The sequence below is a fragment of the Triturus cristatus genome, chromosome 11 (assembly GCF_964204655.1).
Source record: "Triturus cristatus chromosome 11, aTriCri1.1, whole genome shotgun sequence".
Classification (NCBI taxonomy): Eukaryota; Metazoa; Chordata; class Amphibia; order Caudata; family Salamandridae; genus Triturus; species Triturus cristatus.
This window is the reverse complement of record NC_140594.1, coordinates 361,692,838-361,720,421: the sequence shown is the minus strand read 5'-3', so window position 1 is coordinate 361,720,421 and position 27,584 is coordinate 361,692,838. Positions and strand designations below refer to the sequence as shown.

Here is a 27,584-nt window from a genome sequence, read left to right as displayed (position 1 = left end):
TTTTGCACTTTTCCCCATCCGGTGTCTGTATCTCCAGCACGTAGCTCGAGAATCTGGGCTTTCGGATTTGCTCAGCTAACACTTTCCCTGGCCTTTCACCCTCCCCATAGCGGCGTGCTTTGAAGTATTTTCCTCGGAATTGACACTTCCTATCTGCTTCTTCTTTATACTCTGTTATCTTGTCCCTGAGCTCAATGTATTTCTGTTGGGGTGGCAAGATAGTTATATCCTTCTATTAGTTTTAGTTCTTTCTCTAGCCGGGTGAGCATCTGCCATAGGTCCCCAAGCACCCCACCTCCCTTGGCAACGCTTATTCCTCTGATATTCACCTTAAAAGCCTCCCACACAGTCATCACATGTTCAACTGATCCTAGATTTTGCTGAAAGAATTCCTGTGTTTCTTGATCCATTTCACCTCCGAACTCCGTGTCTAATAGCATGGTGAGGTTTAGGCGCTAGTTTATGTAAGGGGTATGTGTAGTTGGTGGCGATATACTTATGAGTACAGGGAAATGGTTGGCGTAGGTGCGTGCTAAGTGTTCCACCCCAGTTAACCTAGTGCTAAGTCCTCTAGTGATCACCCAATAATCCAAACGCGACCAAGTCTCATGTGCTGCTGTGTGACACGTGCCTTCCCTCCTCTCCAGGTGCAGATGTCTCGAGGCATCTAGCAGACTCCAGTCCTTAATGACTTCACCCATTTGGCTTTGGGAGCGGGTATAATAGTAGGGCTGCGGTTTGGACCTATCTAGCATCTGGTTGATATTAAAATCTCCCCCCATAATACATGCGCTGATCCGATATCTATGATTTGCCCCATAGCGTAGCAAAGAACATGGGGTCGTCAGTGTTAGAGCCATAACAGCTAACTAGGGTCACTGAATGCAAGGCGAGCACTCCCCACGTCAGACTAAACCGGCCTTGCGGGTCCGATATAATGCCCGCGGGCACGTATGGGGTGGTTTTATGGACTAATATGGCTGTACCTCGCGAGTAGGTTGAGCAGGATGTGAAGCAGCTGTATCCTGCCCATCTAGCCGCGAATCTCTGCGGTCTCTTAGGGATTAGATGAGTTTCCTGGAGCATCACAATCTGAATTGAGTATCTAGGTATGCTGTTATTTGCCTACGCTTTCTGGGGTCTCCTAATCCTCTGATATTCCAGGTCAATGAACGTATTGAAGGGGCTGCGCCAGATTTATTCATCTAGTCCGAATACCTTGACGCGTGATCTCTGTCTAGGAGGTATGTACATGTCTCTATCTTTCACGCAGCGGGTGGGCGTGTTGATGCTACGTGGTGCGTCTGTATGCTCATGTTGTGCACTGCATGGGAACTCTGTCATGCTGCGGAGTACTTGAACAAAAGTCTTTCCCTCCCCCACCCACATCGACGTCCCAAACTTGTTGTGAAGATCATTTCCTCCCACCCCACTAAAACGGTCCGCTCTTAAAACTATGTTTATTAACAACTAAACTTCAGCAATAAATGCCAACTTGTGTGAACCAAAAAAAATAGGGGGGGGGGAAGATAGGAGATAATTGAACGCAAGAGGAAGGGGGAAAAGAGCAGGGGGGAGGGATGGAGCTAGAGTTATATTAGAAGGGGGAAGGCGGTCAGGGGAGATGGAGGGTGAGCTACAGGAATCGAGGAAAAAAGGTGGGGGGAGAGGGGAGTTCCGTTCTTCAGGGGGGGAGGAAGAAGGGGAGGAATGGTGGTAACCATTAAAGGTCAAAGGTGGACCAATTCCTGAGGGCCTATAACGGAATGTGTAAAAAGGAAAGGGGGTAAGAAAGCCTGTTGATAAGACTAGGGGCTCACCCTGTGGGGTAGCTTCAGAGGGCACTCCTACCCGCTATCCTCTCTCTACGATCTGGGGATCAGAGGTAGCGGGCTGCCCGGGATTCAGGGAAGTATGCTCACTCATTTTCCATAGCAATGCTAATCAACCATATATATTGTATAAGCTCGTTCTATGCCTATGCAGAGCTCACTCAGTCTTTGACCAATTTAGTAAACACCACGTTCTCATTCTCCTCCGCTGGTTCTGGTACTCATGGCCCGTTTCTCGTTAGTTACAGTCTGTCATTATCAGAGAGCTGAGAGGGTGTTCGGATCGCTGGATCCTCCATTTTGGAGTTCGATTCCGGTTTCTTCAGTGTTCATAGATAGTCCTCCACCTGCTGCGAATTGGATTGGTGTAGAAGTACTGTTTCCCCTGGTGGGTAACTCGCAGGTATGTAGGATACAACATAGGGTAGTCTATATGTGCCTGCATCAGTTTCCGCTTCACCAGAGCGAATTTCTTTCTAGCCTTTTGGACAGCGATCGTAACGTCCGGGTATAAAGCAACAGTGTAACCGTCATGGATTAAAGGTGATTTAGATCTCACCAGTCTCAGATCCGTATCCCGATCTCTATAATTAAGAAGCTTTACAATAATAGGTGTGGCTGGCGTCCGCCGGAGGGTGTCTGGAGCCCAGAGATCGGTGCGCTCGCTCAACCACCAACTGGGCCGAGAAAGCCTCCGGGACAAAGAGGCCACAAAGCATCTTCTCAACATATTTCTCCATTTTGTCAGTATTGGCGCTCTCCGGCACTCCCAGAACGTGGGTGTGGTTACGCCGAGAGCGCGCCTCGAGGTCCTTGTTCTTAGCTGCTATAACCTTTAGTAGGTTGTCCATTTGAACCAGCTGCTTTTCCTTAGAGGTCGCTGCATCTTCCAAATCTGAGATTCTGTGCTCTGTCTCCTCGATGCGTGTGTCGTGTTTTTCTAGTTTTTGGGCCATAAAATCGAGTCTGTTGCACATAGTGTCCATTTTGGATTCTATGGAAGCTTGACTGTGCTTCATGGTGACCAGCAGCATTTTTAAGTCTTCCTCTGCACTCTGCATGCTGTCAGTTGTTCTGATTCGCACTGATGTCTCGGCGTTCTGCGGGCTTCAAAGGTCTGTTTCGGGTGTGTTTTTCCCATCGCGCGTGACTGCTGCCTATCAGCACTCCCCCGGGGACAGTTCAGTGGACACAGAGGCCTACAATCTCGTCGCAGGGGCACTCCGGCAGTATGGTATCCAGGGGGGCCCGCCTGCGTCGCTGATATCGCTGCGGCAGCTGATGGACCTTATTCGCATTGGGCTTTGTTGCAAGTGAGAGATGACGCTTAAAACTTCTCAGTGCACAGCGCCGGCGTAGCAAGGGTTGTCCTCCGCCAGCGCTGCAGTTATCTCCTTGTGGCGTTGAGGGGGCTCTATCTATGTATGCGAGAGTGTGAGGGTAGAGGCTTTGTGTCAATGCTAACAGTTTTTATTCAGTTGAAGGGTCCGCTTTGGACTGCACTCAGTGGCACTGCCACCCTTACTTCTCTAGTACGGTGAAGCGGCGAAAATATATGGGCTCGTGTCTGTGGGTTCTCGGCTGGCCGTAGGCCGCAAGCGGATCTCAGCTAGGCCTCGCTGTGTATCATTACCTTCGTGCTTTCTCCCGTTGCAGGTGATATGGCCGCAATTCCAGTTGTGGCTTCGTGGTGTAATCAATTCCCCCAGTGCTAGTGCATGTATCTATTACTGCGTATTGAAGTCTAAGGCAGCACTGTCTGTCAATTTGGGAGAGCCAGCAGTATGTGTGTCTGCCCGCCTTGCAGATCGGGCCTTCTCAATTCAGTGGGGCCTTCCGCAAATCTATGTGTAGGCCTCAACTAGGCCCTCCCATCCTCCATAATATCTCCTGCCTTCTTTTGGGTGCAAATGCGTGCCCCTCACCACAGCTTGCCGCTCTCCGGTTGGCTTGTGTCTTTCCCTGCAGCCCCGCAGCGCATTCGATCCTCCAGCACCGCCACCGTGTGTACCTGCGTTTAGGCGGGGGGGGGGAGAGATTGCTCTTCTCGTTTCCAGTCGCGGCCCCCGCCAGCGCACACCACAGCAGGAGTCCCATCCCATCCGCACCTATAACTCTCAGGGGCTCATGGGCGAGGAAGGGGTCGTTTCATGTTGTCCCGGCGGCGGATCTGATGCCGCTCCCGCTAGCACACACCACTAGCTCAGCCGCACCTCTGCAGCAGCAGAGTGAGACTTGTCGTTACTGGACATCCAGCGGGGTATTACGTCTTCTAGCCGCTGCATGCAGTCCCAGGTGTATCCCGGCGCTGTATTTTGTTTTTTTTTATTGGTCTATCTTGTCACGGGAGCAGGATAATTCTGAATAATTATTCCCAGGCCACCAGAGCCTCACACGGGTGCAGCCATCTTTGTTCGACTAGCACCCCCTAGAGTTTGTGAAAGCCTTGGATTGTATCCTTGTATAAGGCGAGGCATCTGGATTTAAAATACATTTTGCTAAAATGGATGTTCTAAGGTTAAAGGAGGAAGAATTGTCTATTGCAAAAGCATTTCTTCAAACCTTCCTGTTAGATCTGATGAAACAACTATTCAATTAATCAATCAATCATTTGTAGAGCATGCTACTTGCCCGTGAGGGTCTCAAGGCGCTAGGGAGGGGAGTGGGGGGTGCTGCTACTGCTCGCACAGTCAGGTCTTGAGAATTCTCCTGAAGGTCAGCAGGTCCTGGGTCTGTTGCAGGTGGATGAGAAGGGTGTTCCATGTCTTGGCGGCGAGGTGGGAGAATGATCTGCCGCCGGTGGTCGTTCGGTGGATGCATGGAATGTTGCGGAGAGCGAGGTCAGCGGAGCGGAGCTGGCGGTTTGGGGAGTAGAAGGTGACTCGTTTGTTGAGGTATACTGGCCCGGCGTTGTGGAGTGCTTTGTGAGCGTGGGTGAGGAGCTTAAAGGTGATCCTCATGTTAACGTGGAGCCAGTGCAGGTCTCTCGTGGGCAGTGATGTGGCTGTGGCGGGGGATGTCGAGGATAAGGTGTGCGGAGGCGTTCTGTATGCGTTGAAGTCTCTTCTGGAGTTTGGCCGCGGTTCTCGCATAGAAGGCGTTGCCGTAGTCCAGCCTGCTGCTGACGAGGGCCTGGATGACCGTCCTTCTGGTTTCGGTGGGGATCCAGATCTGTAGATCTTGCGAAGCATGCGGAGAGTGTTGAAGCAGGAGGAGGAGACAGCGTTGACTTTCTGGGTCATTGAGAGTGATGAGTCCAAGATGAAACCCAGGTTGCGTGCGTGGTTGGTGGGGGTTGGGGCAGCTCCCAGCGTGGCTGGCCACCAGGAGTCATCCCAGGCGGATGGAGCCGAGGATGAGGACCTCAGTCTTGTTTGAGCTCAGTTTCAGGCGACTGCTCTTCATCCATTCGGCGACGGCCTTCATTCCTTCGTGGAGTTTGGTTTTGGTGGTGGCGGGGTCCTTGGTGAGAGAGATGATCAGCTGGGTGTCGTCGGCGTATGAGATGATGTTGAGGTCATGCGAACGGGCGATGTTAACGAGCGGTGCCATGTAGACATTAAAAAGGGTCGGGCTGAGGGATGATCCTTGGGGTATGCCACAGGTGATCTTGGTGGCTTCCGAACGGAAAGCGGGGAGGCGTACTCTCTGGGTTCTGCCGGTGAGGAAGGAGGTGATCCAGTCCAGGGTTTTGTCGCAGATCCCTGCGTCGTGGAGACGTGTGCGTTGGCAGACGGTGTCGAAGGCGGCTGAGAGTTCCAGGAGGATGAGGGCCGCGGTTTCGCTGTTGTACAGCACGGCCCTGATGTCATCGGTGGCGGCGATGAGGGCGGTTGTGGTGCTTTAGTTGCTGCGGAATCCGGATTGGGAAGAGTCCAGCATGTTGTCCTCCTCGAAGCGGGTCAGTTGCCTGTTGACAGTCTTCTCGATGACTTTCGCCGGGAACGGGAGCAGGGAGATGGGCCGGAAGTTCTTGAGGTCCTTTGGGTCCGCCTTGGGTTTCTTGAGTAGGGCGTTGGTCTCGTCGTGTTTCCAGCTCTCCAGGAAAGTGGCTCGAAGGAGCTGTTGATGATCTTCTGGAGTTTGGGTGCAATGATGGAGCTCGCTTTGTTAAAGATGTGAGGAGGGCAGGGGTCGGATGGTGAGCCGGATTGGATGGTGTTCATGGTTTTGATGGTGTCGTAGTCGTTGCCGTGGTTCCAGGAGAGCAGGAGGCCAGTGTGGTTGGGGGGCGGTGAGTCTGTAGTGTCGGCGGGTGTGGGGTGGGTCTGGGTGTTGAAGATGTCTGCGATGTCGCTGGAGCTGGGGTTGGCGAGTTCTTTTACGATGTTGAAGAGCTCTTTGCTATTGTGCACGTTGTTGTTGATGCGTTCCTTGAAGGCGGTCCTCTTTGCGGTTCGAATGAGTTGGTGGTGCTTGCGGCTGGCATTCTTGAGGGCTGCGTGGTTGTCCGGTGTCTGTTCGTGGCGCCACTTCTCGAGTCTTTGGCAAGTCTGCTTGGATGCCTGGAGCTCGATGGTGAACAAGATGGCTCTCCTGTTGGTGCGTCTGTTTGAAGGTTTCCTGATTGGGGTGAGAGTGTTGGCGCAGTTGTCGATCCATTGCCTGAAGTTGCGGGCAGCTGTTTCGGTGTCGGAGGGGTCAGTTGGTGGGTCTCTGGCGAGGGTGGTGATAAGTTGGTCTTCGGTGACCTTGTTCCAGCTGCGTTGGGGGATTCGTTGCGGGTGGTTGTGCGTGGTGTGTTTCTTGAAGGCGAAGTGGATGCAGCGGTGGTCAGTCGAGTGGAGTTCGGTAGTGTGGCTGAAGGTGAGGTGGTTGCTGGAGGAGAAGATTGGGTCGAGCGTGTGTCCGGTAGAGTGGGTGGGTGTCGTGACGAGCTGTTTAAGTCTGAGGTTGTCGAGCAGGGTGGTGGAGCTGCTGCCGTTGTTCTCGAGGTGGAAGTTCAGGTCTCCGAGGAGGATGTAGTCTGTGGAGGCAAGGGCGTGCGTGCTGACTACGTCGGTGATGGAGTTGCTGAACTGTGGTCGGGGTCTGGGGGGGTCTGTATACGAGGGTTCCTCTGAGGGTGGTATTGGGGTCGATGTGGATCTGAAAGTGCAGGTGTTCGCCAGTGCTGAGGGTGTCTTTGGTGCTGGTTGAAATTCTGAGGGTGTTCCTGTGGACGATGGCGATTCCACCTCCAGGTTTGTTGGTGCGGTCCGTGCGGGTGATATTGTAGCTGTCCGGGATGGCTATGGCAATGTCGGGCACCGAGGAGGGGTTCATCGAGGTCTCCGTCAGGAAGGCAACGTCCGGGGAGGATGAGTCTAGTAGGTCCCAGAGTTTCATGGCGTGCTTGTGGACGGAACGGGTGTTGAGAAGTATGCATTTGTGATGATTGTGACCTGCCCTGGTGGGAGGAGCAGGACGTGCCGATGTTCGGTGGCTGGTGAAACTGCAGCTCCGGCAGGAGAAGGGTCCGTGCGTGAGCTTCAGGGTGGCCTGGAAGCAGGTGGATGGTCAGCCGATGTTGAGTTTGTGGAGGATGTTGGCGTCGTAGCGGCGTTGGGTGTCGTGGTTCTTGCGGGGGCCAGGGGGTTCGGCGCTGGGCACGGTCCAGGCATGGACGGGCGCAAACTAGCTTGCCTTAGGCGCGCCTTTGGTGCCCCAGCGTCGTGCACGCAGATGCCGCCATTAAGTAGGGGAGGTGGAAGGGAGGAGCGGCTGGGAGGCGGCGGTTGGGCCAATGAGTGAGCGGGGGGGCGGGGCTGCAGGGGATGCAGCGGCGAGAAAGGGGAAGAAATAAGAGATAAAGGAGATAAGAGGAATACAGTGAATAGTAACTGAATACAATGAGTGCAGAAAGAAAATACAGTGATAGTGAACAAAGTGAAAGAAAACGGCTGACAGACAGATGGGGAGAAAAATAAAGGCAGAGGACTGGCGCAAACTTGCGGCAGCAGCGAGGGCGGGAAACACGGGCACAAACAGGTGGAGCTGTGTGGCATGGGGAGCGACCTGCCTGGTCACGCCTCAAAGTTATGGACGCTGAATTATCAATCTCTTTTGACCAAAGCCACAGAAACATTTGCTGCTATGGAGTTAGCTGCCTCTTTCCCTTGTCTGGAATAAACTCACTCCCGATAGTTATTTGTCCACTTTTTTATTTATTTGTGTTTTAACCTTTTCTTGTTTTTTTTCTCTACGAATGTTTTCAATCAATCAATCTATATTTATAAAGAGCGAGTAACAAGGTGCTGAGGTCTCACTGACTTCAGTGGAAAAGCCAGGTCTTTGAGTCCCTTTCTGAAATCTGTGAGAGAACGTGAAGTTCGAAGGTGGCGGGGAAGGTCATTCCAGGCTTTGGCAGCGAGGTAGGAGAATGAATAGCCTTCACTGTGGCTTTAGCAGATGCGGGGAGTGTGTGCGAGAGAGGCAAAGCACAGTTGTCTTGACGGTTGGTAGAAATTCAGGCAGTTGAACTCACACTTCACAGTGAGTTTTCTGTCCAGGATGATGCCGAGGTTGCGGGCATGGTCTGTCGGTGAGGGTGTGGGTCAGGGTTTGACAGGCCACTAGGTGTCGTCCCATATGGAGAGGTTGTTCCCAAAAATCAGCACTTCGATTTTTTCCATGTTGAGCTTCAGGCAATTGGTCCTCATTCAGTGGGCGACATTGGTCATGGTGTTGTGGAAGTTGGTTCTAGTGGTGGAGGTGTCTCATTTGAGTGAGAGGATGAGCTGGGTGTCGTCTGTGTCGGATATGATGTTGAGGCCATGGGTTCTGACAATGTCGGCCGGGGTGTCATGTAGGTGTTATACAGGGTCTGGCACAGGGTTCACCTTGAAGGATGCCTCAGATGATGCTCTTCGACTGAGGTGAAGGGTGGTAGCTGGATTTTCTGGGTGCGTCCTGTAGGGAAGGATGTGATCCATTTGAGGGTGTCTCCCTGGAGCCCGATGTGGTGGAGTCTCTTGATGAGGGTCCTACCGGAAATCAATTGATTTGTTTTTTTTAATTAATTTGAGTGGACAATATTCCCAAAAATAAATGCAACATTTAAGGTTTTAGTAGATTTAGGTTACATTTGATAGTATAACCTATGAGCATTGGTATTCCTCATTTTGGCATAATCTTGATATAATCTTGGGCGTAAGCAAGTCTCAGGGCAGTGGGTATTATTTGATTGTTTACATCATTTTTGGAGATCATAGCAAAGCTTTTTATACAAATATCTGCAACTCATCAGCTGGCAGCACATTCTACTCTCCCCATTCAAGAATAAAAGTGTGCTTGACTATCCTATAATATGAATTAGTCCGAGGGTGTTATTTCTAATTAGTATATAATAATACTTTAAATGCTTTCCCTGAGTCATTGGGAAATTCTTGATGGATGTGAGCTACTGTAAGCAACATTCAATATTTCTACCTTCATCATTTATATTAGACACGGTCCATCTAAACATTGCTTATCCCCAGTTAGGTAATCTTTGCGCTCGCACTGTGTAAAAAGAAAAAAAAAAAAAAAAAAAAGGACCATATGTTAATTGCTTCCATGTCAACTGAGCTGTCGCAAACAATGCCGATAGAAACACACAGAAGTTATTTGTGCCAGGGTTTGTGACCCAAAACTCTTGCCTCATCAGGTCTTGGGTCTTCTAGTTTCCCTGGTTTTCAAGGAACAATCACGTAAGAAATTACCTTTGTTCCCACAATACAAACAAAGCTTCAAGTCACAACATTTTTGTCTTTCCTCTTCACTCAACGGTCTGATTCTGTCTTTTTTTCTCTGTAAAGCACTAGCATCCAGTGCTTAATTTGTAAAATATTAAGTGCCAGGGCTCTAACCAGGAGACCACTGCAGCTTTTGCCACCCATCGCCCTTGTCATTGCTGCCAAAACAACTACTGACCATCTCTTTCGCATGCAAATGCGACAGTTCAGATTATTCTAGGTCCCCAAAGCTAAAGGAATGATTGGGGAGGCAGTTATTAGCAATTTTAATGTGTATTGTAGTCCTAAACTACAGTTGTTCTGCTCATCTCTAAATTAGATGAGCAGTGCCACCATGTGGTGGACTGTTCTAAGTATGGTGTTGACTATTAGGTGCTGGTGCCAAGCACCGGAAAACAATTAAGTGCCGGTGCTGAGCACCTGAAAGCACCGGCTCAAATTAAGCACTGTTAATATCTGACCTTCCTCTGTCCCGATGGCGTTCAGAAAGACGGTTATCTAATTTTACTACCGGATCAATTAAGTTGCCGCAGTTCTCAAGAGGGTTAACAACTTGGGCCAACAGATCCTTTAACTCATTTTTGCAGCCTCTATAAAACAATTAACTCCTTTTATTTCAGGCAACCCTACTCAGCCACCAAACAGTTAAACGTAGTTATATAAGATATAGGGGGCCTCATGTAGGAAGCCAAATACCGGTCGGTAACGGCCGAAATTCGGTAAATATCCCGTTACCGACCGGTATTTAGGCATTTGCGATGTAGGGGGCTGATTTTCTGGATTCGGTATTTACCGAATCGGAATTTAAGAAATCGGTAAAATACCGATTCGGTAAATACCGAATCCAGAAATGCAATGTAGGGAGCACTCTAAAGAGTGAAAATTAGTATTAAGAATTCGTTATTTACCACCAAATACAGGTTGGTGATAAATAACGAATACCTTGCAAAAAGCAATATTTTGCAGATTTAAGAGTGCCATGTGGCAGACATACATGCCCTTAGGGCATGTATGTGCGCCACATGTGCACACATGCAAGATTCAGGGGTGCAACAGGGTGTCAATGTGACACCCTGCCACCTTTGTATATGCTCCCCCCATTACCGAATCGGTATTTACCGAATCGGTAATGAGGCATACCTTCCCATTGATTCCTATGGGCCTCCAGGCCCATAGGAATCAATGGGAAGGAATGCCTCATTACCGAATCGGTAAATACCGATTCATAATTACCGAATTTTTCCGATTCGGTAAACTTTACCGAATCATTACCTACATCACATTTACCGATTCATAAATACCGAATCGGTAAAATTCGGTATTTATGAATTGGTAAATGTGAGGCTACCTACATATGGCCCAAGGTCTTTTCTGCCCTGGCATAAATTGAGCAACTCTGTATCAACTGATTGTATGAAGGAATGATGATCAAACAACTTCTTTAATTCTGCCTGAAGACAGTGTGGTTGTGAAGTAGGGTGTCAACCTTTTCCACTAACGGAATGGAGCAGGTAGCAGCTGTACCACCCCAATATAATAAAACAAACGCAACATTTGATTGCTTATTGGGAAAACAGTCCTGCTTATACATGAAGTGTAACTGACACTGGTTTATAAAAGTGGCACATTTTGTCGAATCCCCTGTGAATCATTCAGGAAGCCCAAAGGTATAGTATGGGGGGGTAGTCACATGAATAAACAAGCATTTGCAATGCAATAGGTCTCGCATTTATACGAGTTTGAGCTATTGGCATTGTAAATGACAGTGCCTTTTATTTATGTTTTTAAAAAACCAAACTTAAATAAAAAGCATTGTCATTTACAATGCCAATAGCTCAAACTCGTATAAATGCGAGACCTATTGCATTGCAAATGCTTGTTTGTTTATCGCAAACAGTAAATATCTGGGCTCTAGAACTTCTAACGCGACACCAGATGCAGCTCACGTCTGCAAAAAGTTTGCTAAGCAAAGGGATAGAGGGGTCATAAACCCCCCGCCCCCCACTACACTTCAAAAGCAAAGACAAGGAATTCTTCGGTCGAGCAAAGGGACCCCATAAAACTTGTGCTTATCTCAAGGAAGCACATTCCTCAAGACAAGCAGAACAGAGCAGGGAGTCCTCAGCAACAACACAGATTGTTTGTTTACTATTACCAGGGCTCTCAGAGTGAGTCCAGCCTCTTTTCCCAGGAGAAGAGCACGTGCAGCCCTTTCACCCAGGTCAGGTGACTAGAGCCGTATGTGTCTGTACGTATGTCTGTGTGTCTAGGTGCGAGTGTGTAAGTGTGTTTGGGTGTATGCGTGGTGCGTGTGTCTGCCTCTCTGAGTGTCTGTAAATGTGTCTGCTTGTGTGTCTGCGTGTCTAGATGCGAGTCTGTATCTGTGTATGAGTGTGTGTCTGGCTCTCTGAGTGTCTGTCTTTGTGTCTGTCTTTGTGTCTGCTTATTGTGGATAGTCGTAAATGCACCAACTGTGTAATCTAATGTCTTGAGTTTAGGCGCGAATGTTCCTTCTCAATTATTGTTCAAAATGCCTGCGCATCCTTTCTTTTGGTGTTGGGGCGGAGGCAATGTGGGTGAAGTGAGGCCCCCTGTGGTACTACTTTTGTTAATCACACGTGGGTTATTCACTCAGCGTGAAGACAATGAGAAAGGGGCCTGACTGGTGGTAGCATGTGATCAAATACAGAAAGCGCCCCCGGCTTTGAAGTGACTGGCTTAAGCACACAGGGGCATGGTGACGTCACAGACACTGGGGTGGAACTCCGTTTCAAGCAAGCATTGCCGAAGCCAATACATCGGCCTGGAATTTTGAATCCTAACTAAAACATCTTAGAAAAACTGCTACAGTGAAAAAACTAAGAAAAAAAAAATCGATTACGTTCTCTATATAATGCAACTATGAGATAAAGCATTTAATGTTTGATGATTCAATGTACTTTTCAGTTGTAAGATTAGCCCTCGTGAACTACAATATAAACAATCCATAGGATGCCGACTGACGCATGAGATGAGAGCAAAAGATAAGAATCTGGGCGGAGCCAAATCGCAGTCTATGTATATATTCAAAGTATTAGAGTACTGGTACCGGTAGTTTCGCAGATACCTTCACTATCAAGACAGACCCTAAAAGCATTGATGAAGCCAATATATATGACTTGTGTATAGCGCACAACATGTAGCCACTCTTTCATTCACACATACATACACAGATGTCACACAGTCACCGATCACATACAATGATCATAGAGCCATACATACACTATGTGACAGACAGAAAAATGAAGAACTGATGGACGGTGTCAGATGGATAGATCCAAAACGGATGCTGGAGAGACGTAAGCTTATTCCGGAGCCCCAAGGCAGTGAAAATCACATTTGAGGTAGAGATAGAAGTGTAGGTTCAATACCCATTCAGTCCTTGGCCTCTGTTTGTTGCAATCACTCCTACTGGGTAAAAGAATATTTCAGTCTATGTGCCTATTCCATTATTTGAAGTCTTTGGAAAAATCACCTGTGGGTAACTGCAGTGCACTCGGCATGCTAATTTCATCCATAATACCTACATTTATTAAGTACTAACTCGTGTCACGTTTATGTTTGACAAATTGCTCCATGTATGCCAAGCAAATTAATTAAATCCTCGGCTTTCGTTGCACAATGCATTGTTGTCATAAATATTAATTCAGTTAGTTAACTTGAAGCAAGATATAAACTCCCAGATGTAATATTTTGTTAAGATTTGGTAACTGAACGTACAGGACTAGAGACGTGTTTTACGTAGAGTAATCTGACGACGTTTGCTACACTGAGCTCTGCACATATTAATTGGATCAGATTTAATATTCCAGAAAATATTCCTTTTTTTTTTATGATGATGACCCTTCGACTTATTTGCCCTTTACTCCTTTCGACGAAATTGCTTTGTTCTTGAGCACGTAGGGTGTGAGTTCTGTCCCGGGTATTGCAGACGAAAGCGATTGTTGTTGAGGATGACCAATCGCTGCATTGCAATGTGCTGAAGGTCTTACAAGTCAATAGAAAGTCTGATTTCATCCCGCCAGTTTGTCTTCTGTATCGTGACAAGTAATTAGCATTTTTAATGACATGGCAGGAAGCGTTGTCATGCCTGACTAATGAAAAAGCAATAAACGATACAAAAACACACTAAACGTAACATTGCGCTAACACCTAACTCGTTTTTTTTCATGGTATACTAAAGTCGTGGGGTGACAACTGAGGTGTCTAATATGTTGTAGCCTGGCCTTTAAGTGGGTCGGGTCTCATGGCTAGTCACATAAAAAACCAGCGAAGTTGACCTGAAGGTATTGAAGTGCTGTACACGAACAGCAGTTACATTACAGAAAGACACATTAATGTTTTTTTGGTTTTTTTTGGTAGGCGCAGGAGAGTAAGTGATTTGCTCAAAATCACAGGATATCGAGCCGATGCTGTGACTCGAACTTGAATCCCCGGCTCCAAGATCAGCAGCTCCTGGTCGTTAGGCCACACCCAGGAAACATAAGTGTTGGTGGCCCCCACCGACAACCACCGGCTCAAATTAAGCCCCCCTGCTTTACCTTATTTCAAAGCGAGCTCCTCGCGCTCCCTGAAGTCTGAGATACGTGCAGTGTTTAACTCAGAGCTGCTAAACGAGGCGTGTGTGCTCCGCGAAAGACACAATTCCGGCGAAAACCACAAGTGTTTCCATCTGTACTCATTAGCCAGCACCACAACACTCGGAAATCAATGCGTAGGGTGTTAAATCTGTCTTTGATATGATTAAACTGCGCGCACTTAGCCAAGTTTCCTTTCAAAATGGTAAACAAAGAGAGGTAGTTAACGATTGTATGAATGCTTCCCACGGAGCGCATTGAACTGTGATATGCGCACACAGTTTACTATCTCTGAGCGGGTGATAAAAGAAGTCGTACGGTTGTACCGAGGGAAGAAAAATTAAAATAAATTCAGTTCAGGGGTCAATTTATTCCAGTTTTGTTGAAACGTCAGTTAATTACTCGGCTATAATAAAAGTCCCGTCATTTGCGTTTATCTGAAGCTGGTTTTGCCGTAGTGTCAGCATTACTGAACCCTATATCTCATGATGTTCGGCTTCACGTGGCCACAAAGCTGTTTTTTTTGTTAGTAACACACAGTGCCATCAGGTACTTGACTGACAGCATTGTGCTTTAAGGAATATTCCTCATGGAGGTGTGTGCCCAACAAAAATCACTCTAGGTAATATGAAATGAATAAAAGATGGTCATTGTATCCCCGTTGCTAGCATCTTGCTTGAATGAATTACATTTGTCTGTGTTTACCCTACAACACACAAAACAAGACAAGCCCGGCGGAGCGTGGGCGCGAGCGCTTGGGGGCGGGGGAGCGGACCCTTTGAAGTGCTCAAAGGAGCCAAAGCTATAGAGAAGGGAGGAGGGAGGGTGGAGTGGGAGCAGCTGTGCACGTGCACGTTCACGTGCACTGTAGCTTTAGGCCACGGCAGCACTTTGAAAAGCCCAGATATAAAATGTCTCTTCGAGCCTTTGGCTCGCGAGACCTAAAAAGACACCTGACCTGTTCCGGCTACAGATAAAAAGGTACTCAGAAGATACTCCCCTGGTGTCGTTCCCTAATGACCGGGCCCATATTTTCTATTCTCTTTAAACCAATGACTGTTCGTGCTAGAGCCCGAGTCTCCTTCTGCAGATTTCCAATGAGAAGGGCCAGGTCTGCTAGTTGTTTCCCGTGCCTCCATTTCACTCAGGCGAAAAATCCTTGTGGGCTCGTTGTACTATCAGAATCTTATCTTGTATGCGTTTCTGCAGGAGTGAAATGGTCAGTCACGAACAATACTCCCAACCATCGGGTCAAGCAGAAAAGTCCCAACTATATCAAGGCCTAATCCTGCCCGTCCTGGAAGTAGGGATGGAAAGGTAAAGCTTCATTTTCGTTGTTGCTTTGAATTTCCTCTCTTTTCTCCTGCAATTAAAAATAATTGTTTTTGAGTTATGAAGAATATTACACTTTTTCCCTACACTACACTGAAAATAGGCACATGTATGAGAAATACCTGACAGTTCTCTCTTCTGTCTAAATGTTCTTTAATGCTGCCCTTCTGGATAGACTGACTGGTTACTGAAAAGAAAAGAACATAATGCAATTCCTCTAATTCCACTAACTAGTAGGAAATATGTAACTATTACATAATATCTCACCTAACCTGCAGTCTGTAAATCTTCAAAACATGCTTTTCCTTGGAACTTGCAGGTACACAACATATGTTTTTCAAAAATCTGCAAACAATTAAGCATTCCTTCATGCGTTATATAGAATAAAGTTTTCATGCTGACTAAAAATATAAATGATAAATGTAACATAAGGTTAATGCAGCTTACTAAAATGATTTAACCTCAAATCATTAATTATTCCTAAATGAAATGCCGCTAATAAATGTTGTATTTTTTGTTTCTTTGATAGACAGCCGAAACACAGGCAATAGACTTTATTCTCAAAATACGAACAGGTAAGTTATGCCCTGAAAATAATGAAGTGCTTTCAGCGCATTACCCAGAAGAAGTTAATAATGTCTCCTCATTGTATTTTTCTCTTTATCTTGGAAGCAAACACGAAACGAAAGAAGGGAGCTGCTCCAGATGAGCACGCGCACCACGATTCTCCACCCTAAGCCTAGACGACGGAAAACACAGCCGCGACAACGCCCAAAAAACAGAAGCACAGAAGACGCCAGGAAAGGATGTCGACTGGAACTCCACACTAGGTAAGTTGTCGTAAGCAAGCAGGAAGCCACCCCTAAGATGAGTGACTTCCTGCAAGAGAGTGTGTAATCTTAAAGGCTAAGTGCTTCTCCCCTTATGGGAACCGCAATACTCTGGGCCTGCATTTTGGATAGGTCCGACACATCAGCCACACTATCCGTGCAACCCCTTGTCCTCTTCTTTTTGTGCCCAACTAACTGGTGCATAGTGCTTACCACTGTAAATCTGCTGTTCTAAGAATGGTAAATATTAATTAGGGGATTTTGAAACCAGAGTTGCATTTAAATGGAGATGTTTTTATTGGCTTGTGAATAAAATATGGACAGCTTTTAAAAAAAACTTTGGGATTTAAAGGAATATGTGTTCATCTAATTACTCATATTTAGCCACCTATGTACCCAACTATTTCTCTTTGTATCCATCTGTGCTGTATCTATGCCTCCATACACCCACACATTTATCTACTGTATGAAAGTCCTCCTTTTTGCCCTGATCACCCCCACTTTTTGACTGACACTGGTGGTTACTGGCTCTGAAAGTGCCCTGGGCCTTGCTAAACAGACCTAGGGCCAGTGCTCTGCCCTTTAAAAGGTATATACTAATTTGTGTAATTACAATTGGTTCAGACAACCTACCCGTAAGTCCTAGTATATGGTTGGGCATGTAGGTTTAGAGAACCCAGTGGACTTAATTCACTGAAGTGTACACTGCTGTGGTCTCTGGTGTCATTTTAAAGCCAGTCCTGCCTTGCAAGCGGGTTTTAAAATCAAACCGTTTCCAAATTCGACTTTTTAATCAAAAGTACTTCCAAATTCCAAAACTACCTTTTTATTACATATAAACCACACCTAAGTTCTGCCGTGGGTGTCCAAGGGTAGAGTGCCTTGTTATAAATAGCAGGGACATTATAAAATATGTTTGTATGCCCTGGTAAAGGAAAAGCACCCAAAGTTGTTTTCCAGATTTTATTGCTGCTAACTCCATAGGCTAATATGGGAAGGCTTCATTAAAACATAATAAAGTCTAACATTTGACAAGAGGTAGCACGCAACATAATTCAAAGTATCAAAATAATAGTTCATAATAATAATAGTTAATAATCTCTCCTCCACGTCCCCCCTCAGCAAAAAAAAGAAAGCCACACAATCTCGCTCCTGCTCTGGTAAGGCCCCCAGCATCTGGATGCCCTCCCTAAGGACCTACGACTTAAAACCTCATACTTCAGTTTTAAAAAAGACCAACAAATATTGGGGTCCATAATCGCTCTATTTCCATACCCGCTGCACAATCTCTTCCTTTTTCAATCTCCTTCCTTTCCTTCCTCGCTCCCACCTCTTGTACTCTTCCAACATCTTCTCACCACCCATAGTACCCATACTCGCCTCTTGCGTCGCCCTCCTTTCAACACTCTCCTAACACTGCACCACCTGTCCTTGTCAAAAATGAGTCTTGCTCCTTATTGTTTAACAATTTGTAATTACCTCATTCATATGTTCTTGTAAATAGCGCCTTCCTTTTATTTTAGATCATTATCAAGATATGTTACTCCATTTTGTCCCTTAAGTCTACCATAACTTAATGTTTCTTTTTGTTACTATTTGTTTTGTAATCCATGTACTATCGTCATTCCAATGTAAAGCGCTCTGATACCTCAGGGTGAAGCCAGCGCTATATAAAACCTCTTAAATAAATAAATAGTTACAGTAAATCCAACAACTTGCCAAGGTCGGATTTATTATAACTTTTGCAGGAACATGGTTTTAATGCTTTCCTGAAGTTACCTAAAACAGCCCTGTAGCAGCTTCTTTTGATTGGCCAGCCTCTGACAGCCTGACCAAGCTGATCCCTGATTAGGTGTGAAGAGGTTTAGGGCAGAAACCATACGGCCATTTGGTGGGAGGAAATTTGCTTCCTAGAGAACCCAGGGACAGAAAGGGGGCTGGGGAGATAAACTGGTCTTCAAAGATAGAAGCACAGATGTCACAGGGTCCAGGCCAGGCCCCACTTCCTTGATCCCCAGCCAGATGGGAGGCCCCTTAATTAGATTGAGGTATGCTGGAAGGTGAGTGTATAAAAAAGTTAGCCTCACCTGTGAGTTGGATAACCAGACCTGTACTCCAAGGAGAGAATATATCCATTTAGATTTTTAAAAAACTGTTCATTCTGGGACACAAATACACCACATTTCCCAGGAAGTGGTCATAACAGAGGGTGGCAACTTAAACCCCATTGGTTTGGGTGCTCACATCTCTTGCCAACCCTGAATGGGGAATAAATATGGGAGATCTGCAGGAGCTCCCCAGATCCATGTCTAAAACATCTGGTGAATAATGACTGCCCTGCTGCACTCAATGGATCCATACACAAGAAAGGACTGTGCCTGTCTTATAGGATAAGGAGTAGGCCCCCTGAGCAGCAACAGGTATTAAAGTGCTGGAAGAAATAGTCTGCAACCGCTCAAGGAGAGGTCTACTCCAGCTCACAAGCTACACCTGGATTTTCCATGATTGCACAGGTGCACTGTGGGAGATTGAGTTCTAGCCCCCAAGTGGCAATCCAGACCTTCTGAACCTTTGCCCAGCTCTAGAAGTATCTGCTCTACACAAAGGAACCAAGAACCACCTGAACTACAGTTCCTGGACCCGGCTGCAATGTGTTTATGACCCCCAAGAGGTGCATCTCAGGTCCTAGGGACCTTTGTTGAGTCTGTAGCACATAAAATCAAGCTTTTGGGCTCTTCGCAAATGGGCACGTTTACTCCAGAACTGTGCCACTCATCGTGTGTGAGCAAGTCTGTCTCCTCGCACAGCAAGTATCTCCTCTTGTGACTGTGAGGTTCCAGCTCGTCTACCCGTGATACCCAGCTGCCGTTCATGCCCTGCGTACCACAACCAGTGATGCTCTCCTTGCTGCCAGCAAAGTTCTGCCCCACAAACAGGACACTCGGCACAATTGTGAGAAGGTAAAACTTCAGCAGGACCTACCTGGGACTGTATCTGACCTGCTCTGTCTCAGTCCGATTGAGATTTCAGATGTGAGCCAGTCTAGCATGAACAGAAGTCCCAGGTTGGCGCTTTGTGCTTTTAGGCACTAGTTTACAGTTTATTCTTTAAAAAATTAATATCTCCGGTTCGCTACATTTGGATTTTTGTCATTTTAGTGTCATTTTAAAGATAAAAATATTTGTGTCTTTTATTTACTGTTATGGTGATATTAAATGCTTCACACACCTGCCTCCTAAGTTGAACCTGACTGCTCGTCTTGCAAGCTTCCAAAGGTTGAGCAAGGATTAATTTATTGAGACTTGACTGGACCTCACTAGTGATTGTGGAATTATTACTAGCTGTAGGTACCTACCTGCACCTACTAAAAACCCACCTTCATACGTCCACCATTCACACATTCATCCATTGCATTTACCCCCCTCCTTGCAATTATCATCCAGTCACTCATAACTACATCCACCCTACTTGTATTCAGCTTGTTTTTCTCAACCATTATCCAACCCATCCACCATTGGATGAATAATGAATAGATGAATGGCTGTAGGTGCATACAAGCATTCAAACTCCGCTATCAATTAATCCGTGTATATATATATATATATATATATATATATATATATATATATATATACATGCATGCATGCGTGCATCCATCCTTCACCTACCGACTTGTGCTAAAGTGTGGCTGTATGTGTTACCTGTGTTTGCATCAGTGCTTTTGTGTATTTTCTGTTTTTACTGATGTCTGCATGTGTGTTCTGATTGTTCATCTAAGCATAACCAACATCAATTACAATACAAAGAACACCTAAATGAAATAAGCAAAATGACTTGTTGTTCTCTAATGATGAAGGAATGAATCCAGAAACACGTGTCCATAGTTACACTGCACAGGCTGCACCAACAAGGGTGGAAAATTGAAGGCTACTACTCAAGTAAGTGTTATCATGCACTGAATTTACCATGATGCGTTGGGGAACATTGAGTGCTGGGATGTGAGGCAGTGTGCTCCCACCCTCCCTCTGTAAAATAAGACGGGTGTTTTGCTTTGACAATGTTGAGGTATAATGAACATATTACTTACCGGTGGTCTTCATTTCCCTCATCCTTAGTCCTTCTTTTCACAGTCAAAGCCAAGTGAGGCACCCACCTCCGCAAGATCGTGTTTAGTAGAACTGCAAACTGAATTCTTTCTTTTGTTGCTTATACCAAAGCCCTCCATTCACATGTAAATATTCCCTCCCACCGGGGCGACCCCTGCTTCATTAACAAACAACATTGAGGGGTAAAAAAGACAGGGGTAAGAATAAGGATAAGTGTATTTAAGATCACCTGTAAGTAAATTGTTCATTACCCTTTTACCCAGTAGCGGCTGCTACAGGTCCCTGGTGGTGATTGGTCTGAGCGCCATGGATCGGCACTCAGACTGCAACAGAGGGAGCCTGTGCATGTTTCTGACCAGGCTGTGTAATGCAGCCTGGTAGGAACATGCAAAGTGCGCATGGACTGTTTGGCCGGCCCAAGAGGGCCAGCCAAACAGTTCATGCGCACTTTGGGAGTGCACAGCACTGCTCCCCTGCTCTGGCCAGTCCTGCCCCGTCCGAGAACCACTGACATCTATAGGAAAAATAACTTGATAAAAACGACAGTTATTATCATGTTATTTTTCCTTTCATTCAGTGGGATGACGCTCCTCCGCCTTAGAGGAGGAGCCGCCATTTGTTTTATCGGTCCTTTCTCTCGCGGTCAAAACCATATGAGGATGTACATGAGATCCCTTTTTTATGTGATTTCTAAATGAACCCCAATCCAGTTACCAGTTTTGATGAAATTAAAGTTTAATAGTAGTTCAAGGATTGTTATTTACTACATAACATATTTTAATACATGAGAGCCAAAATTAACAGTATTACCTAGCTCTAAATGAGTGTTATACAAATGTATCTGCAAAAGACCCTGTTATAGCCCTGGACCGGTCAATGAAAGTGACACCCTTTGCTACTGCCCATGATTTTACTGCTTGCAATTATGCTTTTATGATAGCCCGCAATACCAATCTACACACAGATGCTGGGTATTGGGACGGAAATGTCCCTCCTGTGGAGATGATTGTGCACTGCTTCCCATGGGTGCCCCAGCTGCAATGATTTCTGTATCACTGGTACTGATTGATTTTTTTTTTTGTTTTGTTATGGGCGAACACGAATCATGCATGTGCATCATGACATAGGCATGCCTCGTGGAGTGCGTTGTTAGACAGGACTACTGCCTTTACCAGGAGCTAAGAAGCACAAGTACTTTGGCAGGATGCCATTGAGTGACCAGTAGGCGTTAACAGACCGTTTGACCTCTGTAACTAAAGTGCGGCTTCAAGCCTACTTGTGTAAAGTTCTGCTGGCGTGTGCTTAACTCACCCTTTGTCTCCTGAAGTTAGTTTGTAGCTCTGTGCAGCACATGTGTGTTTACATATGCTGGGTGTATGTGTGCCTTTGACTTGTACAATACATTGAAGACTCTGGGTTCCATTTTGGGAGACCCAAGACTGACTGGTGGAGCATGAGGAGATAGAGGATTCTCCCTCCCCGTCCCCTTGGACAAATTTGTTGATTGCTACATTCCTGAGAGCTGGGTGGGACACACACACACTGGAGAAAGGCAGAGTGAGGCTCTTCGGTGCACTTCAAAGGGTGCTCTTTGATTCTGAGAGAAGTCTCTGTGAAGGTGCTAGGGCACAGCTTAGAAAGGAACTGGGGCTGAAAAAAGAATCATAAAGAGTAGGACTGGGGCCTTTGATAAGCCTTTGATGCACATATCACTGTGGCTTACATCAAGATGCAATCCTATAGTCACTCCGATAGCCTATGTTGTGGGGCCATCAGCTTTGGAGTAGCTCCTGCTTTGACAGGCTGCTTTCTGGAAGATGGGTAGGACAAAGGAGTGGGCAGTTCAAAAGAAAGCAGACCCCCAGCAAAGGTCCATTGGGGGATCCTTGCAAGTGTATATCTGTAGGGAGGTGTGAGGAAGGGGTTGGTGAAACGATGAGGCTGTTGCCTGCGTGTAGACGCAAGTTGGTGATCCCAGCTGCAACAGGGTGCCCCCATATAGTCAGCAACCTGTTAACAAGACGGGTGATCTTTGAAAAATCATCCCATGTCTCGCTGGAAGTTCCAGTGGCTGCTCAATGATAAGACAAAGTTAAAGTGAATTGCCCTCTTTGAAAACCCTCCTTCCAAAAATCCAGCATGTTAAATGGGTCACAAGAGGTAGCCACTAGGTTTTTTACTGAACACTACATTTCAGAATGTTTCCAATGCTTTGAGTATGAGGATTAAGTGGATGGTTTTCCAAGCTCTTGAATAGAGCTGGCTATTTCCCTAGATCAGCTTAGATCTTGTAACCCTACCCTCTCAACTTCCACCCTGACCGACTTAACACTTGCGTGCCTTTGGAGATAAATGGGTATATCTTGGTAGCGGAGTGAATAGTGTAAAATAAAAACATTGTTTTTCTGCTAATTGGATTAGAGTTTGAATCGGAGTTTGAAATCATGTCCTTCTGGTCCAGGATAGGGCTATTCAGATTACTTCAATCATCTCCTCCCAAATCTTTGGAAACACTGTGGGGAGAAGGGCAATAGGAGGAAAGGGGTACAAGAGATGCGTCGACCAAGACTGCATCTACCACATTTTTCTGACTATCCCACCTCTCTGTGCAGATGTTTTGAAGCAGAGTGCTGGATGGAAACCAAAAAACGCTATGCAGCATGTGTGTGTTGTATGCATTTGCTGGGCGTATGTGTGCCTGTGAACGGTACAGTACATGGAAGACTCCTGGTTCCATTTGGGAGAACCCAAAGCTGACAGGAGGAGCATGGGGAGGTTGAGTATTCCCCCCCCCCCCACCTCCCCCCCCAGACAGATTTGTAGATTGCCGTGTTCCTGAGAGCTGGGTGAGATACACACACACACTGGAGAAAGGAAGAGCCAGGCTCTTGAATACACTTCAAAGGGGGATCTTTGATTCTGTGAGAGGTCACTCTGAAGCATCAGGGTACATTTTGGGAAGGGAATGGGGCTGATAAGACTGATCCTAGCAAACCACTGCACAATTCCAACCCCCCAGTGTTTTGTAAAGAATTGTTTACAACAGGCAGATGTGAATTAGTTTAGATTTAAGGTCCTGAGGTCTGTGTTTTTGAGGAAGCAGGCCACAAATGGGCCTTCTGTTGTAGCCGCCTTGTTTTGGAAATCGTGCATACATCAGGTGGAATCACAGCTCTTGTGAGCAAACATATTTTGTGTGCAACTCACACTGTGATTCAAGTACTGGGATTCAAGTAGAACCTGGGCAAAGAAAGAGAAATATTCAAAGTTTCACCAATCTATGCTTGGATTGTTCACCATCCGTGTGTAAATGTAGTAGTCAGTAACCCTAAACGGGGTGAACCCAATTACCCTGAGAACCAAGGTAGCATAAACAAAGAAGCAGTGGGATCTCTCGGGGAAATCAAAGCCGCAAAAGTTAAGACAAACTATATTTAATGACTTGTATTTATCTAAATAAATAAGTCAATACCCACACAGGAAAAAATGAATGAAAAGATCAGAATTTGTCAATCTTAATGAAAACCATGAGTGAGTAGACTGAGACTATTTAAACATAGTCCTAGTATATACCAACGGCGCAGTACAAGAAGTGTAACAACTCAATGAAAGATTAGTAAAGCTTTGGGTGCATACATTGAGAAAAACACACAAAAATGTAATACCAATAGGCTCCAATGAAAAGAACAAATTGATGCGAAAAAAGTAACTCAAGATTATCAAGTCTGAGAGTTATGTATATAATTAGTTTTAGCAGTCCATATTGGAAAGTTATGTTGACGTTTCAGCCCCCATGGTTAACTTGACCAGGGCCATCATCAGGACAGAGTGCCGAATGACCTTTCATTTTTTTATGTTGCATTGTTTTACATAGATACCTTTCCCTTTTTTTTATGACAGACCGTTGTATGAGCAGTCTGTGTTTTTGGCCTTGATGTATTGTTCTACAATTAAATGTGTTATATCCCCAAAAAATAATTTGTTAAGCCTCAGTTTAGTTTGATTGTTGTGTCTACAAACCTTGTCTTTTTCTCTTGCACGCTATACTTGATTTGTCTCTTCTTTCACTTTTGCTCCTCCTAAAATTGGCTCTGCACACTTTAAGAAAAAAGGGGGTAATTTGTTGTGTGGACTTGGGAAGTAATAGGTCCACATTTGTCTTCCACTGGGAGCCAAACACCCCATTGTAGTGTAGTCCTTCCTAGCGCTTCCTATCCTAATAAGTATAGGATGTGCTAATCTGGCGAAGTCCCTTAGAATAGTCTAACTTCCTATTTACCTGCGGCATGTGTCATTGGGTAGCTAGTCTTGCAACAGCCTGTCTTCCTTCCCAGAATGGTGTTTGGAATTCAGCTGGGCTGGAATTCAGGCATGGGTGACCATCGAAAGTCCATTGAGATGCGCCTCTTTCTAAACCAAGGCTGCCACAGTTTATGTATTAATCTAGAGCTGTCGCCAAACTGACAACAACAAACAGCTGCATTTTGCACTGTGTACTAAGTTTTTCTACAGAATATCCTAAGATCTGATAATGTGCCTACGAAGAAGTGTAACTGTAAGCAAAACCATTTCTGACATTTTTAGCTCATGATCCATGCAAGGAAATGTGTGTTAAGTCCTTGTTTAAAAAAGATTTGAACTTCAAACATGAGCATGTAAAATAGAAGTGTTTGTGCCTGGGGCCTATGTAACTACTCGACACCCACTCCTTGTCTGTAAGGTGACTAAAAAGCTTCAAATTGAATCTAAAGATATACTAAAATCAATGTTTAATTTGCACATACAATGTTAAAAAAGTCTTAAAAATAACATTCCTTTTTAATAATAAAGCTGAAGGAAAGAGAAATTGCATATATAAAAGCCAATTTAAAAATGCACCATTATCACTGTATAAAAAGCAATTTTGCTCCCAAAAAATAGCTGAATTAAAAATGTAGCCTTCTCGAAACTGCAAGAATGCTTCAATGTTCTGAAAATTAGACGAAACAATGTTTTTCCCTGGCCCACAGACGAGGTTTTCTTTGGAACTCCAGTCGCAAGTTCCAAAGAACATACATGGTCGTACCCAATCACATCAGCGGAGGGTGTAACAGTCACTGGTGTTTCAGCAGATGACAACCAAGGATCCGAAAATACAGAAGCAGAGGCATCCACCTCATACTATGCATTTTGTAACAATGGCAATCGCACAGGGCATCTGTGCAGATTAATTCTTAACGGGCCCATCAACAGTTTCATATCTGTAGATTGGACCAGTTGTATTAAGAAGAATATATCCACTGCATACTCAAACTGCACTGCAAACAGCGGAACACAGGCTGTATGAAATATAACCATACTGTGAGTTAATAGGTCTCCAAGAAGAATATCCACACAGCTTTGTGGTTATAAAACAAAGTTTATTACTCAGGAGAAACCCCAGACACAGTCTCTGTCAGGTCTCACAGATAACTGCCTTTCACCGTCTCCACTTCAACAGTAAACATTCTACTTAGAACTCTCACAAGTGAATGAGTTTGTTATGGAAACTGCAGTGACCAATGGAGTCGCACAGCATAGTAAAAACATAACTTAAATATTTTTACAATACCCTGTATTAAAGAACAAATGTACTTGTCATTAACTACAACCATCCTATTAAAATTCCAGATATGATCATTGTGGCTGCCCCTCGGAAGACCTTAGTCACAATGTATCTTCTGCTGAACTGTGATGTTCCTCTAACTCTGGCATCTTTATTTTAACCACATCGCTCACTTTTATGAGCAACAGCTTAACTTCCTTGTGACAGTCCTGTCTCTCCTTTCTCCCTCCTGCAACTGCACTTCTCTTGTCCTAGCTTCCTCCATAACATTTTCAGGGCACATTTCTTTCTTTCTGTAGCTGCTCTCCCAAGGAGTCCCCGCCATAATATATGGCTCATGTTTCCTAAGTAGGAAAAATGACTCTTCCCCGGGATTTAGAAAGTGAAGTGAACCTATACTCCTCCACCGTCTTATGACAGCTAGAACCCACTTCCTTAATTTTTTATTGCAATCTGAATGGTTTCCTTTATTGTCCTATTAACCCTCCCCCCCCCCCATTCTTTTTGTTTCTGGACAATATTGGGTAAAGGTTTTTATGAGTAATGCCCCTATCACCAAGACACTTTTCCATCTCCTTAAAGGTCATTTGCAACCCATTGTTTGTCAGTGTAGTTCTAGGATTGCCTTCCCTCGCAAAAATATCAACTAAAAACCTAATGGCCATAGCAGTATTTATTTCATTGGTTACCCCCGACTCTGGCCACCGGGACCTCATGTCCTTTGACAAACAAATACCTGGAGGCTTTGCCCGCGTTGATGGGGCCAACTATGTCAAAACCAATCTCCTCCCAAACCTCTGTAGAAATTTCCCAACACACCATGGGAAACGTTCTCACTTTCTTTTTTTTCCGCACTCATCCTGCACTCACTACATTCTCTCATAATCCTCTCAATCATGATGTCCATTCCTGGCCACAAATATACACATCTAAGTCTCTCCTTAGTCTTATTAATACCCTGATGTCCCCCATGTGCAAGTTGTGTCAGACATTCTCTGATTCCCTGAGGTGGTACCAATTTGCTCCCTCTCCTCAGAATACCATTGTTCACCAACAATTCATCACATATCTCGCAAATTATCCATTTCTTTCCCAGATGTTGTATCCAGACAATACAAGTTGACACATGCATTTCAAAACTTCACCCTCTTCTGCTTCCATTCACTCTGTTACACAACGAATTGTGACATTGCATCCTTTAATTTCATCCTCCTTCCCCCCTCCTTTCTATATCGTCCTTCGATCCAGAATCCACTGCCAACCTAGTCAAGCAATCTGCAACCTTGTTGTCAATACTGGGCAGAAAAAAAACAGCAAATCCTGAAGCGCCACTTGCAGATCCTAGATGAAATACAGTCAAGACCCTTCTTTACAAAGACCTCCTGCCTAGACTTATGGTCTGTCCACACTAGAAACTTGACACCCCACAGAAACTGTTGACATGTTCTTATCACCCAGTATACCGCAAGGGTTTTCTTTTCTTTGGTCGAGTACTGCACCTCCGTTCCCCCACCCCCCAATGACCTAGAAGCAAAGGCTATGGTGACCTCTTCTCCCTCATGCTTCTGC

At 45.5% G+C, this 27,584-nt stretch overlaps 1 protein-coding gene across 22 annotated transcripts in view; it reads left to right on the top strand.

Annotated features, from left to right (window-relative positions):
* DUSP18 (dual specificity phosphatase 18) overlaps nucleotides 1-27,584 on the top strand; it is a 127,343-nt gene that overhangs the window by 78,034 nt on the left and 21,725 nt on the right. For 16 of the 22 annotated variants that reach the window (XM_085633710.1, XM_085633698.1, XM_085633714.1 and 13 more), the window contains 2 exons: nucleotides 16,025-16,070; nucleotides 16,168-16,325. Coding sequence is in view for 1 of the 22 variants with exons in the window: in XM_085633717.1 (XP_085489843.1) it covers nucleotides 15,373-15,480; nucleotides 16,025-16,046 (130 nt within the window). In the remaining 21 variants the exon portion in view is untranslated. Of the gene's footprint in view, nucleotides 1-15,372; nucleotides 15,481-16,024; nucleotides 16,071-16,167; nucleotides 16,326-20,181; nucleotides 20,264-27,584 lie in introns of all 22 variants that reach the window. The other 6 variants (XM_085633707.1, XM_085633697.1, XM_085633706.1 and 3 more) reach the window with 2 other exon arrangements.